Genomic DNA, 17,581 nt, shown 5'->3' with positions numbered 1-17,581 from the left:
AGCGCCATTGAGCGAGAATTTTGGCCGGACATCGAGCTACGTGATTTCTCTCTCAATATATGCATTATTCACTCTAGGAGCGGGGTTTTCACACACATTTGGTGCTCTTGTGGCGTGTCGTTTTCTAGCTGGCATTTTTGCGAGCCCCCCTCTGGTTGTGGGCGCTGGCACCATTGCAGATATTTGGAAACCAGAGCATCGCGCCCTTACAATTACTCTTTTTGCTCTCTGTCCCTTTCTAGGCCCGACACTGGGGTAAGTAAAATACATACCAAAACCACAGCCTACTTGCTGACATGTAGTAATATCTCAGTCCTGTAATGGGCGGCTTTGCCGTTGCGGCCAAAGGCTGGCGATGGACACAATGGATCATCTTATTCTGGGCCGCTTTTGCCTATCTACTTGTCCTGGGCATGCATGAAACGTACAAGAAAATGATCGTGGCGCGAGCATCCAAAAAAGCAGGATGCCACATTACACCACCATGTCTATCGGCTCGTGAAACCATGATACTCCTCTTACAGGTCACCCTACTTCGGCCTATAAAGATGCTTTACTCAGATCCTATTGTCATTTCATGGTCCGTTTACATTGGATTTACTTTTGCCGTGCTCTATTCTTTCTTCGCTGCGTTTCCGTATGTGTACGCCACGGTATACGGCTTTGAAATTCAGCAAATCGGCCTGACATTCATTCCAGTTGCCATTGGTACTGTTCTGGGATCTATTACTTTTATCTGGATTGATCAGGCAATCTATCAGAAGCGTAATGCACAGTGGATGGCTCAAAGAGGCACTGGTCGCCTTCCGCCAGAGCTGCGATTATATGCTTCCATGATTGGAGGATGCGGATTGCCGATTGGTTTGTTCTGGTTTGCATGGACTGCTAGACCCGACATACACTGGATTGGCCCGATGGTTGCCAATGTGATCATAGGCTGGGGAAATATGTGCATTATAGTTCGTTCTTCTTCCACCGCCCTTGTATAAAAAGGCAACCAAAAAGACAAAAAAAGAAAAATAGTCGAACTAACCAGGCAGCAGATGAGTGGGCTTTTGTATCTTCTTGATGTCTATGATGCACTCACCGGCGCATCAGCAGTGGCCGCTGCCTCGCTGCTTCGTTATGTACTTGCCGCAGCATTCCCACTATTCATTAACCCCAGTGAGTTCATCTTGTTGGCTAACCTGGCTTTGCAATGCCGAAACTAACTTAATCCTGCTTGAAGTGTATAAAAACCTTGGCGTTGGCTGGGCTACAAGTGTGTTTGCCTTCGTTTCGGTTGCTCTGATGCCCATCCCATGGATCTTTTATCGTTGGGGGCCGAGACTGCGCTCGAGCAGCAGGATTATGGTATCATGATTTAGCTCATCTGACAGTTTGAATATACCCAAGGCCAGGCCAGTTACTTGAGAAAAAAAGCACCTTGTTTCACTTTGCTTTCATCTTATCAAGACACTAAGTTGATATCAGGCGTTTCAAACCAGGACTTAGTCAGGAGGGTATCACGCAATGCGAAATCTGCTATAGAGCAACATTTACAAACTCGAGTGTAGGTTTACGTCAATAGCAACATAATTTAAAAGGCAATATTACGGTGTTCATTATATATTGAAACCACTCCTGTTTTAAGCCTTGTTCTGTCAGCGCAAAGCAATGCGTTATCAATTTAGAGGTTAGGGCTGCCTCTACATGGCAATGTAGTCATGTTACTAACCTTGCAATGCCCCGTCTACCTAGACAAATGAGATAATGGCGGCTTCGCTTCGATCTTTTAAGTAAACATTGAAGTATCACTCTTAAATTAACCCAACTTTCTTCAGCTTTCATACAGGGAGGAAGGATACGCATGAAAAAATTAGGCCTATTCAGCAAGATACTGAGACTTTGAACCTAATAACACTTCTATCGACCAAATCAAAATGAAAAAAGTGTGCACGTTGATCAAGCGGCAGCAATGGCCAGCGCACCCACAAGTAATGATATATTTTTCGAGATTAAACTATAGTATTAGTCAAAGTTCTTTTTTTTATTCTTTTAATATTATTACTTAACCATGTTGAATAAGCCGTTGAAAGTTAGTGAGTGGATAGAAAGGGAGTCTTTTATGATATGGATTCTTTCCCGCAGTACTTTTTACCTGTGCGGGTGCGTTCTCATAGGTGTGCGAGGTTTTTTTGGAACTCGATAGAAGTTCATTTGAAGCGATAATAACGGATATCTACAATTTAACGACCCCGTCAGACCAAGGACTTAGAGAGGTTGCCGTGAAGTTAATAGTAGGGTATTTGGCGGGTGTCAGGGACAGGGCTAATCTTAGCGAGGAGCTTCTGGAGCGGCTACCTAACTTTGCGGCGGATCTTTGTGTTGCAATGATAAATAGCTCGCTTCCAAGCAAGGGGTTGTTCGTTCGGTTGATGTTTGGGACGAAGAACATGAGATTTAGTAATGTCATCCGCAGATTTCCTATGCCTGATTACTCTGTAAATCAGAGAGTTAGACTGACGGGCATAGGCATCTTTCGATTTCGAACTAGATCATGGAGTCTGACAACGGTATTCTACAACCGGGCTCCTAACCTTTGATGTAAAAGCTTATTCAGATCACAAATCGTATGGATTATATAGGGTTTAAATTTATTACTTGACTTGAATATTTGGCATCAAACCATTTCATTATGAGAATACTATTGAACCGCCGTTCAGTAACACGTTTGCTCTAATCTAGACGCATGACAAGCATCGGTAAGATAATTATTCTATATGGTATATATTATGTTATGTTTATTCAAGCAAAAGTTTCCGACAAGCAAGGAAATTTCTTTTCAATTCTTTCATCGACTATCACGTCCGTCAAATGTACATACCAAGGTTGTGTAAATTAGTAATTATACTATGTTAAATATCTCTTCCTTAATTCTTTAAACAAAAAATCTAGCTTCCAAATTTACTTATTCATGACCGTTAAAGCGGCACTCGAAGCGCACATAGTTAACCTTAGTCATTAAAGCGGCAACTCGTTCTTTAGTAATGTAACCGTTTCAAGAATTCGAGAACAGCGATGATGCATTTAAATACAGCTACGCCTTCAAAATGGAATATTCCTTTTCCTATCCCGCCTTCAGCACACATAAAAGCCTGCAATCACAGTTTAATACTAGTCATAAATAGTTCAACCTTCCTTGACCCTTCGAACAATATGTCAGTGACTCCAAAAGATCTATATGCCATTCACCCCGGTGCGCGCATCCTCGTTACAGGCGCTAATGGCTATATCGGGTCGCACATTGTCAACGTCCTATTATCCCTGGGCTACCTTGTTCGAGGTACCGTACGCGCAGAAAAGCCGTGGCTTCATGAATTATTCGGCTCGAAGTACGGTCCGGGCCAATTCGAGACAGTAGTGGTCCCTGAACTGAATGACAAAGAAGCTCTAATCAGGATCTTGAGTGATGTCAGTGGTATCGCGCATGTAGTACGTACAGTTAATTCATTGGTATCCCTCTGCGAGAACATTTGTGCCCTTTGAAATGTCGTTCTCCGCTTTAACTTTGTTGAAAACATCCTAACAAAGATACAAAGGCGACAGACGTCTCATTTGATTCCGATGCCAAAAAGGTCATCACCAATGTCGTCTCAGCCACGGAGGCTGTTCTGCAGGCTGCAGCAGAATCGTCAGTGAAGAGAGTGGTTCTCACCTCATCATCCTCAGCGGCATTACTGCCACAGCCTGGCGTGGATGGCATAGTGGTGACAGAGGGTAGGTCACGAGCGATAATCGGCGTCTGTTGCTATTATAACCGATACTGACGGTATAGTTAGATACCTGGAATGATGCCGCCGTTAAAGCGGCATGGGATGCAAATACCACGGCGGATAAAAAGCCGTTCATTGTCTACGCAGCTTCTAAGACAGAGGGCGAACGCGCAGCTTGGAGATGGATCAAAGAGAATAAGCCGAATTTCACCTTCAACTCAGTGCTTCCTAACTTTGCTGTAAGTAGAATAATAGGCATCTAACCGTATCTTGCTCTCACTTCCGCTCGCACTTCTTTGAGACTTGACTGACTCATTTTACCCTGAATCGAATGGCTAAATAGATTGGAAAGATCCTTCATCCCGAAATAGCTGGCTCAACTATGAAATGGACTGCCGAGTTATTGCAAGGAAATGATGGGGTTATAAAATTTTTACCTTCTCGTATGTCGATTGCTATGCCCGAATGCTCGTCGTGTTGTTTCTAAAATCTCATCTCCAAATAGAATGGCATGTCAATGTGGGAGACATCGCCCGTATCCATGCCATTGCCTTACTCGACCCAAATGTCAAATCTGAGCGTCTCTTCGCATTTGCTGCTCCCTTCACATGGACTGGAATAATTAACATTCTCCGAAAACTTCGTCCCTCCAACAAAAGACTCGTGAATGCACCAGAAGATGAACAACCCGACCTAAGTGATATTGTGCCTTCTAAGAGGGCGGAAAGTCTGCTGAGGTCCTTCTTCGGGCAGTCTGGCTGGATTGGGCTGGAGCAATCATTGAAGGACGGAATTGATAGCGTCGACTTTTAAACCTGGCTAGTCAGTGTTAATGGCATGATCTGGGAAAGATGCTAATGCATAGCTCATTAAAAGCCTCCTGGACACAAACGTGTTCGCGTGACTTATTTTGAAGTAATGACCACACCATGGCTTTGTTCTCCAAATGATTTACCAAATCAATTGTACTGTAACCCTCCCGACTCCTTCTCACAAGGAATGATTGATTTTCTAGGAGTAGCTTCACTATTGTTGGATGCAGGCTTTACTGTATCAGTCGCTCTTATAATTCCTTTAATTGAACACAGTACAAGAAACCAAAATCAGGTATAACTTAAAATACCATCAAGCCAGTAATCACTAATATTAAGCGTTTATAAGCCTAGTTTCATTGATAAATGACCCTAAGAAGTCGATAACCCTACCTGAATCATAGCAGACTTAGACCAAGCCACCTGAATACCTTGTATATTAACGAGGCTGAGACCGACACTACCGTGAACTATAAAATAATATAGTGTTGCGCCTTCTTAGATATAAAGAGATGATAAATTCTCTAGTCTGCTAGCCACTCTTCTCTAAAATTACGGTTTAATAACAATAATGTCGCTTGACTCACTCTCTATTGAAATAATCCTTAATATTATTTCTGTTATTTCTCTATTTATATCTTTACTTACTGTGTTGATTTAGATAAGTAAATAAATATTTTTAATTTTAGAGGGGGCTTTACATATAGAAGATATAAAATATCATAGATCTTTAAGTGGCTACTAGGCTACTTAGTAAGGAAATCTTACTATGCTATATAAAGCAATAAATCCAGAGAAGATATACATTCTTACTTATAAAGACAATGTTTCTATCTATAATAATAAAAGTAGAAGAAAATAGAGGATTAAAAGTTCTATATAACAATATTAGTAGAGCAGATAGTATTTTATAAGAATTTTAATCTTATTAAAAGTTAGTAGATAATTAGCTATAAAATGATAGATTCTTCTTAATGTAGTAACGTAATTCACCCCCGAACCGGCCACACTACCGAACCGGCCACGTCTCCCGGATCCGCGCTCTATATTGATTTTAAATCATAATTTTCAAATCCCTATATATTTACTATACAAAAAATTAACTTCTAATATTATTTAGGTATTAATTTATTTTATACCTTTTAATACTATAGCTACTACAGCGAAATTAACAGTATATAATTAATTAAGAAGCTAGAAGCTCTAGCTTAATTAAAGTAATAATAATAGCTTAAGATATCTTAATCTAACTTTATATAAGAGCCTAAATCTCTACTTTAGTAATCTCTTACTTAATAGATATCTATTTATTAGATTTTTTTTATTTTTATTTCTTTTTTTTATATACTACTTAAAGATCATTTACTTCTTTTTATATAAGTAAGAGATTATTTATAGTTATTTTATAGACTTTTAATATCTATGTCATTGCTTAATTAATTACTAGATTTAAGCTTCTTATACACTTATTTATATATTTCTTAATTATAGTTAACTGGCGTATAAATTAATATATATTTTAAGATATTTATAAATAGAATAATTATGTATTACTTAATTAACTAGAAAAAAGTATTAAGATCTTTAATTAAATAGTAAATTATTATATAATTTAATCTAGATTAAAAGATACTAATCTAGTAGCTATAAAGCTATTTTAAATAGTTTAAACTTTATATGCTATTATATAAGCTTATAAAAATACTATTAAAAAATCTATTTTATTAATATAATTAAAATTAAGCCTTATCTACTACTTAATTAATTATCTATAATATTACTTTAAAACTATAAAATAATTAACATTAAAAAACTATAAAAGATAAGAGAAATAAGAAAGTATATAGATTAATATAATTTTATACTCTATACATATATAATTAAATTCTATTATTAAATAACTTCTATAGCTATTAAGAATTAATATAATATATATTCTTAACGTATAATTACTAATATAAGGAATAAAATAGATTTTAAACTATTCTAAATCTATMYAATCTATAATCTAGCTATTTTCACTAATATTAATTCTTTAATTATCTAGAAATTTATTAAATTAGTCTAATTATATATTTTTCTTTACTTTAAAGATAATATATAAAGATAAAATCTATTTAATTAAATTTATTACTTTAATTATAATTATTTATTCTCAATTGCCAGGCTGTAAAAGCTTTGGCTAAATATATTAATTACTTCTAGTAATAATTTTTATAATTATATAAAGTCTTATAGCAAAGCTAGTTTTATTAAAATTATATATATCTTCTAATAAAATTCTATAMTTAAATAATCTTTAAATCTTTATATTTAGTTTATTTATAGTTATATTTCCTTATAAATTTAGAATTAATCTTTAAATAGTATTTAATTAGTTTAATTATCTAATTTTTCCTAATCTCTAATTTACCTTATTATAATAGAAGATAATTAATTATATCTTATATAAGAGAGTGCTAAGAAAGTAATCTATATTAATCTAAATTAAAAATCTATTTAATAAATAAATTTTCTTTAGATTAAGTTAATATATAGCTATTAGTATATATTATCTATTAATATAATACTCCTTTTATTTAATCTTAAAGAGTTATATAAGTAACTAAATAGATTTTTACAACTTTATAAATACTGCAAATTCTTCTATTTTTTAAGTTAGAAATAGCTAATTCAATCTTTCCCTTATCTTAAATAGATTTTTTAGGATCTTTTTTATGAATTAGTGGCATTTTAACGCGTTATAATATAATAAATCAATATAGAGCGTAGATCCAGGAGACATGGCCAGTTCGGTAGTGTGGCCGGTTCGGGGGTGAATTACGTTAGAGAGAAGTCAGATTATGTAAGAGGCAGAGCCCTTACCAAAGAGTTGATGCCTGAGGCAACTACTGCTTGTGAGCTTATATACCGTGCAACCACCGTAATTGCTAGCGCAATTACTCTTGTATGCTTTTTGGTGCAGTGGTTGGCGCCTCACCGCCTTACAGGTTAAGATAATAGACTTTCTGATAAAGTAAACTATCAATGAAGTATTTAAGTTGCATATATGAGAGTATTATTATTAATTATTAAATATATCTATAGAAGATAAAATAATTCGAATATTACTAAAAAATAGAATTAGCTTTAATTTTAAAGAAGATAATAATCATAATATTTATCTATCATCTCCTATTGTCTCACCCCAACATGCAGGTGTTATTATATATGGTTGTCAAATCTAACACAAGCAAAATAGCGAATTTATATTATCTATAGTCTATACAGTCTATACTAGAAACTTAAGATTAGTATAGATACTTCTTTCTTATAGTGTAAATTAATATTAGCTTAGTAGCTATTATTAACTACTAGTAATATAGTCAAAAATCAATTAATTTAGCTCTTGTAGATTAAATCTACATTTCTGGATTATAATCCAGCCTAAACCTATGGTTTCTGAGTTAGAATGGGTTCTAGAAAAATATCAACTTGAACCTGGTGGGTGAGAAGTTTACGCCCCTAAAACCCGCCCCAACCCGCTCTACTGCCATGTTTTAATTATATAAAGACTGCTATCTATTAGTTTAATTATTATTATTTTCTTGATTCAATCTATTTTATTAATAATTCTATAGATCTTTATATAGTTCAATAAAGCCTAGCGTACCTAGACACCACGCTGTTTAACTAAGGTGGATCCAGGTCTGTGACAGCCGGGGTCAGATATCGGTATCGATATTGACCTTCTGACACTTAGTTACACCGTTTGTGAGTATGTTGGCTGGAAGTGCACAATAATATGCGTGTATAAATGATAGCTAGCGAGTCATACCAGAAGCCTGGTGGTATATACTCTCATCCAAATAATATTTCACGGCGAGCGTGGTGACTTCGTTCTTTCACACAAATGAACCGAGCGTCGTTCACCTCGTCTCAGCCTGCACCTATCAGATTGAGAATGGACAGATAGCTAATCAATTTATATCTCATTGGCTTCGACAGACTTAAAGCTGCAGACCTTTGTCACGTGTACGTAAGGCACTAAGGCAGCAAAGATGGCATCATCGCCGCGCCGCACCACAGCCTTGTCTGATGCCTCCCAATAAATTAACATTGCCGGCAGCCATTTTTCATACAGTCAAATATGATAAGAAAGAATGATGCCACCTTGTACAGATATACGCACTACCATTCTTGGCTCCTTCGAGCCACAGCACGACGGTCGCACCAGAGTGCCCATGAACCAACGCTTCTATCCTCGCGACAAGCTGAAGGAAATCCTCACCCGAGACCGAGTCCGCCAAGCGCTCAACTGCTCTTGTGACCATTGCGAGCAACAACGGCGAGATCTTAGGTCGGTTGACCAACCCCTTGACTACGTCGACTCGATCCTCGATGCCAGGTTTCCCGCAATATCTCTCTTTGCCCTGTTAATATTCATCCGAGCGACCCCATTTGTCGTCGGCTTTCTGGTTCGGCAGGTTCACGACCAATCTATATGCAATCTATCGGGGGATTTTCTTGAGGTCAATATTGGAGAAAAGTACTGGAGCTACTTCCACAGGAGGAGGAGAGAGGAGTCTGAATCCCTAGAGGATGAGTTTCGGAACCACTTGTTTCAGTTCGCCGTCCCGACTTTTACTAGTCGACAGTATCACGTTTTCCACGAGCAGGCAATATTGCCATTCGTCGAGCAGCTTCAGCTCGGCAGAATCGACGAGGATGGCAGGGTGGTGAACGAGGGCGCCTATGGCACAGTCTACGCCTGCAAGATCTGGCCAGCTTACAATGCTCTTCCTGTGAGTTCGCTCTATGTTACTGCCAAGAATGCGACTACGTATACTATACTTACATCTAACTGAGTTTGTCTTCTAGAATTCGGAAGGAATTGAATGGTTCGCCCGGAAGGAATTGGATGTACCAACTCGACTATTCAGTGTGGAGAAGCAAAACCTGGAAATGGCAAACAGACTCGGGGATCCTCACATTGTCAAAATCATCAAGACATACAAGCACGGCAACAAGTACAACATAATCTTCCCTCGGTCAAGAACAAATCTGCGCTATTATCTCCGAGAAGAACAGTTTGTGAATCCAATACGCCCGTTAGAGGCAAATCCACTCTGGCAACAAGTTCTTGGAGTAGCCAAGGCCCTGGACGATATCATTAATTTCGGCGTCAATAAACCATCTGCCAGCGATCGGGAATATTACGGTTTCCACTTTGATCTAAAGCCGGAAAATATTCTAGTGGAAAACGATGGTACCTTTCTCATTTCTGACTTTGGTCAGGCCACATTCGTGGAGCGTGGCGGTTCCTCGCGAGTGGATGGCCATGGAGGAACTGAGGCCTATGCGCCGCCAGAAATCGATAATCTCAACGAGCGCCAGACTAGCAAATATGATGTTTGGTCACTTGGATGTATTTTTATCGAGATTGTGACTGTCATGGTCCTCGGCTCTAGGTATCTTGATGAATTCGATAGACTCAGAATAACAACGGCGGGAAATATGACCAATGATCGCTTTTTCGAGATCGATCCAATGTTCATCGGCCCAGAAAGGGGTTATAGAGTGAAAAGTGTCATCTTAGCATGGTTTGAGCGCTTGTTGAAAAGGGTTGACCCTCAGAGAAGTAAGGACTTTTTGGAAAAAATCGTCGATCTAATTAAGGACATGCTCGCTACTGATACCAACAGCAGAGTTCCATCTACTGAAGTGGTCAGACGTCTTGATGATATTCTTCAACAATATCAAGAGAACCATGTCGTTCACATTGAAACGCCACGGTCAAGAAAGGGGGAACTTACTGTCGGTGCCTCGAATCTTGGAGAAGTCAAGTGAGTCACTAAGTTTTGCAATATAACTTCAACCGTTTATCAGCTTTCTGACTATAGACTTATACAGCATGTGGTACAAAGAAGCCCCAAATTTTAAATGGCAAAGTGCAAAGATGTTTGTTTTTCAGCGGGTTTCCGATTCAGGACTGCGGATGGTCATACAGACCCGTATGCACAGCTATATAAAAGACGGTCAGTACGGGCGTTTCTCGCTCTATTTGATAGACATTTCTATTGACTTTATATATCAGTACATCGAAAAGACTTGATGCTTGTACCTAGATACGCGTTTGACTTGCGGGATCCAGGTCAAGAATGGCTATCTTTCAAGAGAATTGCCACTGGTAACAGTTTTTCTTTTCAGGATGATAAGTTCTCTTTTTCTACGTTGACATCTCATGGTAATTACATGCGTTCACCTCCTATTCGTTACAAGGCTTGTTGACATCTCGAGGTAGACGCCTATACAGTACAGTCTGTTATTACTAGCCAATCCGTCCAGCTCAGGTAGGTCCAAGCACTGTACTGGGATTTACCTCTGCGTATCATCTAAGACTATACTTTTACATCTTCAGCTGTCGGGTTGAGAAGGTAGAGTACACACCTGCTCATAGCTTTGTTCAAAAAGTGTTTCAGTCTGTTTCCAGGCCCTTCAAAGGCGACAAGCTCGATGGAATTGAAGAAGCCTGCGTCGTACAGCTGTGGATAGAAACGGACTATGCCGACATAAAGCCAAGTGTAGGCTTCTCATATTGCTCCCGTGTGTTATACGGCGATTTGACCAAGCATAGGTGCGATCGACTCGAGTTAAGCTCGGAAGGCGCCCACCGCGTGAATTACCTCAAGCAGAAAACGTACCCTTCAGGCGATTAGCCATCTTTCACTATAATAAAATCATTGTTGTTCCCTGTGAGTAATCGTTTCCTACTTGTGCCCTTTTCTCCTTGCTTGCCTCATAACGCACAACTCACCTGATGCCAAAAGTCGCTCTGAATTGGACAACAGCCATAAGGAGTGACGAAACAGATGCGAAAATCCTGCACCTGGAACTTAGAGATGCAAGAAAGGACCCCAGCTTCAGTGCAGCGACTCTCAATGTTAGTCCTGACACTGACCCTGGGGATCATTGCTATCCGGGCATTCCACTCGACACAACGCTCTTGAAAGAACAGGAAGAGAGCAATCGATTCGAGTGTTCACAGATTGTTGTTCATTTCAAGGACATACAAGGTACGCTTTCAATTTTTTTCTTTTTGCGTTCACCCAAGCCATTACAAATTAGTATGCTAAACCCGTGATGGTTTTTCCTTTCAAGAACGGAACGAATTTGAGAAACAGTTCAAGGATATGAGGCTTTATTGGAGAAGATCGTTGACCCCTATGAATCGGAGGCTAAAGAGTTAGGATCATATTATTTACCAGCATATTCTCAATGTTTTCACTCAGACCAGCATTTACGGATTTTGCAAGTAATATCCCGCACTTCTCCGGTCAATCATCTTATGTTGGCGTTCCAATACTCGCCACGCGCCCAAAGTCACCAACAGAAATATAACTGCCAATACTACAAATATAACAATGTCCTCGCTCACATGTAGGGATATTTTCCCACCTGTCTCTTCTTTATTCAGCGTCACATATCCTGCACTGAGAAACTGGGCAATAAACGATGCAGGTAGGTACATCAAAGTCACGATCGTTATCATCTTGAGAGTGTGCCCATCCTTGTACGACTTTTGCGCGATTTCAAATATCAGCTGATTACCTGCCTCCGTTCGTTGAGACAATTCAGTAGCAATATACGCATTTGCTTCAAGTGCTTCGAGGCTGCGGACTTCGGACATGCCGTGTACAAGGGTTGAGGTGGATTCGAGCATCTCTAGTATGGCAGAAAGTCTCTGAATCTGTTCCGTAGCGAGGTTAAAGTGGTTGTTTATATGTTGGTTTCCTCGAGCTGCGTTTCCCCTTGACTGAGTATGGTCATTCATGACTAAAGCCTCTGAGGAAGAATGTGATATCATGTCGCTGACGGCTCTAAATACTGTACAGTCGGCAGAAAGATGTCGCTTTGCGTCACAAATACTATTTCGTATAACTTCCATATCCTGAGCGTCAGTTATACTTATATCTGGCTTTCGCCATGACTTAGTATCCGGTGTATAAGTATTTGTCGCGCTATAAGCTTTTAATTTCTATATCGCTGTTAACTTTATAGTTTGTAATACATTAAATACGCATTGAAGATCTGTGACATACCACTTGCTGAAACCGTTCGTCAATCCAACCAATATAGCTTGTCCAATTCCTGGATGTGTACGAAAACAACAACAAATGGATATCTTCCCATAATGGATTAACACCCTTGTGAGTCAAGAGGCCTGTCAGCCTTGCCCGCAGATGCTTCGGGCTATTCACAAGTATGAAATCATGGCTTCCCAGCTTAGATTTACGTTTGTGATAGATTCCCATCTGGCGTATCGACCAAGGGTTGTTTATTTCTTCTTCACGCCCATGTTCTTCCACGTAACGGAGATGATAAGCACATTCTACACATGTAGAATTAGTCACTGGATCTAAGAAATCTTGATCAGAAAGGCCGCTTGAAGAAGTTGACTCACCATGGGTTTCTGGCAGTGTATGTGAAATGGTCCGGAAACTGCCATGACTGTCACTTTGTAGGCATGTTCGTTGTCCAAATGTACTCAAGATTGCAAGGAATTCCGGAAAGACGGCAAGTGACGAAAACAGTTTCCGGGCAGCTTCGCTTGTAATGGTGAGAGCTCCCCAGGAAGATTGCTGGGACAACATACTTGCATGAAAGCTTTAAATCAGCATGATTGCTCTTTGCATTAACTCTGAATACTTGCCATACAAAATACGGATTCCCTCGAAAGTGCTCGACTCCTGACGATTTGGTAAACAACATAAATTCCGGGACTCGGTAGTATATTAGCACATGAATCGGGATCATACAAGGAGATATGTTTCAAGAGTCTCTGCACTCTTGATGACGATTTCTATGTAAGCCAGACGCTGTTAACACAATCAAATCTCCTTTGCTAGTAACAAATGCATACCCTTAACTCCAACCTCGATCACACGAATACGAATGCACTCCCCGGTGATGAATATACGGGAAGACTCGTGAGCCAATCGTTCACTAATAAAATCGAGGTCGTATACGAACGGGCTGCAGATGGCTGGTGAAAGATTCGCTGGGTAACTTTTCCACCCGTGCCATGGCTCTGAAGTTTTGGAGTCTTGATATTTTGACATGATGCATTCAGCGATTTTCTCTATTTCCTCCACACGAAATTCCATAACAGGAAGGGAATCTGATATACTAATATATGAGTTACGTTCCTTCTCTCTCTTTTATTTCACTGCCATATGACGCTAGGCGTGCATAAGTGGCTATGCTCCATACTCGTGAAGGGCGCAAGGCTCTCTGCTGGATTCAACCTGACTCGGATTCCGGAGGAAAGTTTCGACTGCACTGCCAATATTTTATCCATCTAGAATTTTACAAATACGATTGAAAACGATATGGAACTTTAATGAATAATGCATGCTTCTTTACGGTAAAACATGTAAGTGATGTGGCGTCATTTTCCCGCAAATGCTGTCATTTGACTAACCATCCGAATCCATTTCAAAGTGTTCTGGATAACTTTTCCTCTGGATTTCGATTATCTCAGCCTATGGACCCCTATTAGTTACCTATCATACGATGCAGTAGGGTCATGTCTCTATATTCGTTTTCTAAGTTCTAAAGCCTTGTTAGGCCGTAGGAAGAAGAAACACAGCTTACCTGAGTGAGTTCTCTCTTTAGCCAGAGAGTGTGGTATTCCTCGAGGTTCTAAATTACCATAAAGATTAGAAAACTTTGTTTCTATCAGCAAAATGAAGATTTCTAATGTGTAAATACCTCCCAAGTCCAAGACGAACCAAACTCGTCAATATTAGCTTCGATGAAGGCTCGAAGAACAGCGGCTTTAATGTATCTTTTGGATAAAGTCTGTTTTTCGTACCCAGGAGTGCTAGGAGGTGGCATTGCGGAATATGGTATTGGCCTTTTTAGATGTGGTGTATTGCTGAAATGGGAAGTTCCTCTTTGTATCTGGAAAGAGTCGCAGGGCTGACATTTGTCCCACAAACACAATACGATGAGGCTAAGTAGTGTTGCCTAAACTCTTGGGAGTCAGCCTTGCGTTTGCTGCCTAATTTTTAGTTCAAACATTGAGCCTCAGAGATTAGTAATTGTCCTTGCGCAAGGCTGTTGGCTTTCTTTTTTTCCCCTTTCTTGCAAACTTGCAGGATGTTGTGGAAAGAAATTTTATTCATTGAAATAACAACGGAAATGCAAATATTATGAGATGAAACGCCCAACAAGTTCATTAACACACAATCGGGCCCGAAGACTGGGTATTCTAGCTAATTCGACTTCAATTGAGTTAAACGACATTCCTCCGTCTGGAAACACAGCAGCCGAGCCTACAAGTAATACCGATATCTCAAACGGACACACCGAAATACTTGGACCGCTATTGTCCGACAGTAAAAATGGGGGGTCCACGAAAAATGATCAAAATGACGGTTCCTCCATCTACGACACGGCGTCGGATGTGACCGTTGTTACACGCAGTCTCAGGACATGGGACGTTGCAGCTTTGATTATAAATAAAATGGTCAGACCACACAAAGTTTTCCTCTCAATTGAAAACTACAAAAATCCTAAAGACAAATAATTGTTAGATTGGCACAGGCATTTTTACCACGCCAGGCGTGGTTTTGTCTTTGACGGGAAGCAAATCGATAAGCATAGTTTTGTGGCTCSTTGGTGGTGTACACACACTCCTTTGGTAAGCCTGAAAGCCTGAAGGCGCTAGTCAAGAATTTTCACGTCTTTATCACTAAATCTATTATGCAGTCTTACGGTATATTTGGAGTTTGGAGATTCCCTTCCGTATACCGGCGGAGAATTGATATACGTAAGTCCTTGCACGTTACACGGCGCCAAGATTGAGCGAACGAGAGCTGAAATTAATCCTACCATAGCTAGATGAGATGTACTACAGACCAGAGCTGCTCGCCACTATACTTTTCTCCGGATTTTTCATCTGTTTCGGAACATCGGTATCCAATTCGATAGCTTTTGCAAGGTATGTTCTGCTCGCTGCCGAATCCCATATACAAAAATTAGGCGATCTAGACGGAAGATTGGTCGGATACGTTGCTATCACAATCAATGTCGTTACCTGTCTACTTCTTTACTTCTCAAACGGTTTGGCCCTTGCCCTCAATCGTTTGAGTGCTCTTTACAAAATCGGCCTACTACTGTCTGTCTTCATTGCGGGAGCTGTAGCAAGCAAACAACAAGATTCTGGTACCCATGATTTTGAGACCACATACAGTTCAGACTCAACGAAAACTCTGTCTGCTCTTGTCTACATATTGTTCGCATATCAAGGATGGGAAAATGCCAACTATGTCTGTAAAGACGGATATCAAACAGATTACCAAGATGCTAACACGATGATTTAGGTCGCAGGAGAAATCAAGGCGCCGAGAAAGACCCTTCGCAATGGTGCCTATCTGGCGGTATTTATAGTCACGACGTTATACATTCTCGTGACTATCGGTCTTGTCAGTATTTACCATCCTGCATATCTTATCACAGTTATCTGAATTATGGCTCTCTCCTGCAGTACCTCGCTTGTAACTATGCTAGTGCAACAGATGACACAGCCAGTCTTGGTCCTACCATTGACATGGCAAACAGAGTGAGTAATGTGAAAGCACAATTCTATATAGTTTGCTGAGGTACATCATGGCTGACCTCAAATTCGAAGGTATTCGGGGGTAGCCTAGCCATGAAAATTGCAATCGCACTTTCTGCATTTGGCAACATGATTGCTGTAACATTCACATCATCAAAAGGTATATCTTATACCTCTTGTCCCTCGGCTTATAGACTTGTTTATAGTGCTGATAGATTTGGGTATAGTGAAGCAAGCTATAGCAGCTCAGAAGATCATTCCCTTCTATCAATTCATCCTCAAAAATGATAGACGTTTTGGAACACCTGCTGGTGCTTTGGTCCTGCATTGCATATTTACAACATTAATGATTATTGTCACGATGGTCGTCCATCCCGATGGATACAATCTTGTGCTCGCTGTATTCACATATGGACATACAATTGTTGCAAGTAAGCTGACCAACGTACATTTATCATGAGAATTTTACCACCAAACGTCAAGGCTGTTTTATCTTCGCTGGTCAAAACAATAACTGACTTTATCTAGCATTAGTCGGAGCCAGCGCATTCTGGATCACAAAACGACTTGGCAGCAGACCACAAGGCTGGAAACCAGCGTACATCAAAAACTCCTTTCTTCGTCTGATCCTCGCTACGCTTTTCATTGGCCTGAATATCCTGATTCTAGTCGAAGGTGCACAACTACACACTCCCGGCGATATTCCACGGTATTGGTGGCCTGCTATATCTGGGATTATCGTCACTGCATCCTTTGCTTATTGGTGTGGATTGCGAGTTTTAATGCTACCGAATCCGTTCGCTTCAGGCCTGGGGTTGAAACCCAGAAATGATAACGCCAGGGGAGTTAGTTCTTCAGAGGAACTACCGGGAGAAACAATCGGTCAAGCCCTTTTCGGGGTAAATATCAATATTATCTATGAAGACAGTTCTGAATATTACCGAGACGACGCCGAGTATTCTACCCTTGGCTTCATAGATGGATCGAGAAGGAGGATTTTGTACACTGTATGTGGAAAGCCTAACCTCTTTGTTCTCGACAATGGCTGATATTGTTCTCTCTCGCGTTTTATGACAGGTCGATGAAGCTGGATTGTACGCTACTGTCGGTGCCTTATTCAAGACGATTGGTGGTTTTTTCGCGAATTACCTCTGACCTCGGACAATATGCAATTCCTCTCACTGGTATGCCCTCCAATGACCATCTCAGTTCCTTGCGAAAACGCAACGCATAAGGTCCCGGGACGTAGTTGATACAATTACATTTTACATTGAGTGTGATTACAGTTAAGTTGGAGTAGGTTTGTTAGAAATGATTGTTATGTATACTAAAGTCATTATGTTCTTTGTATTTTTCTTTGTATTTAGACATCATCGAACGAACCAAAAGACTATCCACAAGCCTACAAT

The 17,581-nt window shown here is 39.9% G+C and overlaps 2 protein-coding genes across 2 annotated transcripts; both read left to right on the top strand.

Annotated features, from left to right (window-relative positions):
• Positions 1 to 3,198: 3,198 nt before the first annotated feature.
• On the top strand, positions 3,199 to 4,568 carry BHQ10_010347 (uncharacterized protein; the record flags this gene model as incomplete). Its single annotated transcript, XM_040872967.1, has 5 exons — positions 3,199 to 3,474; positions 3,582 to 3,759; positions 3,822 to 3,994; positions 4,099 to 4,198; positions 4,261 to 4,568. The coding sequence occupies 5 exons, from the start codon at positions 3,199 to 3,201 to the stop codon at positions 4,566 to 4,568; spliced, it is 1,035 nt and encodes a 344-aa protein (XP_040738849.1).
• Positions 4,569 to 8,790: 4,222 nt separating this feature from the next.
• On the top strand, positions 8,791 to 17,327 carry BHQ10_010346 (uncharacterized protein; the record flags this gene model as incomplete). Its single annotated transcript, XM_040872966.1, has 10 exons — positions 8,791 to 9,351; positions 9,428 to 10,392; positions 15,323 to 15,383; positions 15,451 to 15,882; positions 15,937 to 16,038; positions 16,101 to 16,175; positions 16,245 to 16,332; positions 16,400 to 16,603; positions 16,701 to 17,179; positions 17,250 to 17,327. 10 exons carry the CDS (start codon positions 8,791 to 8,793, stop codon positions 17,325 to 17,327), a joined length of 3,045 nt encoding a protein of 1,014 aa, XP_040738848.1.
• Between the last annotated feature and the right edge of the window lie 254 nt (positions 17,328 to 17,581).

Source organism: Talaromyces amestolkiae (assembly GCF_001896365.1).
Source record: "Talaromyces amestolkiae strain CIB chromosome Unknown scaffold36.1, whole genome shotgun sequence".
NCBI lineage: Eukaryota > Fungi > Ascomycota > Eurotiomycetes > Eurotiales > Trichocomaceae > Talaromyces > Talaromyces amestolkiae.
Note: the sequence above shows the minus strand (reverse complement) of the source record. Positions and strands in the feature narration are given on the sequence as shown.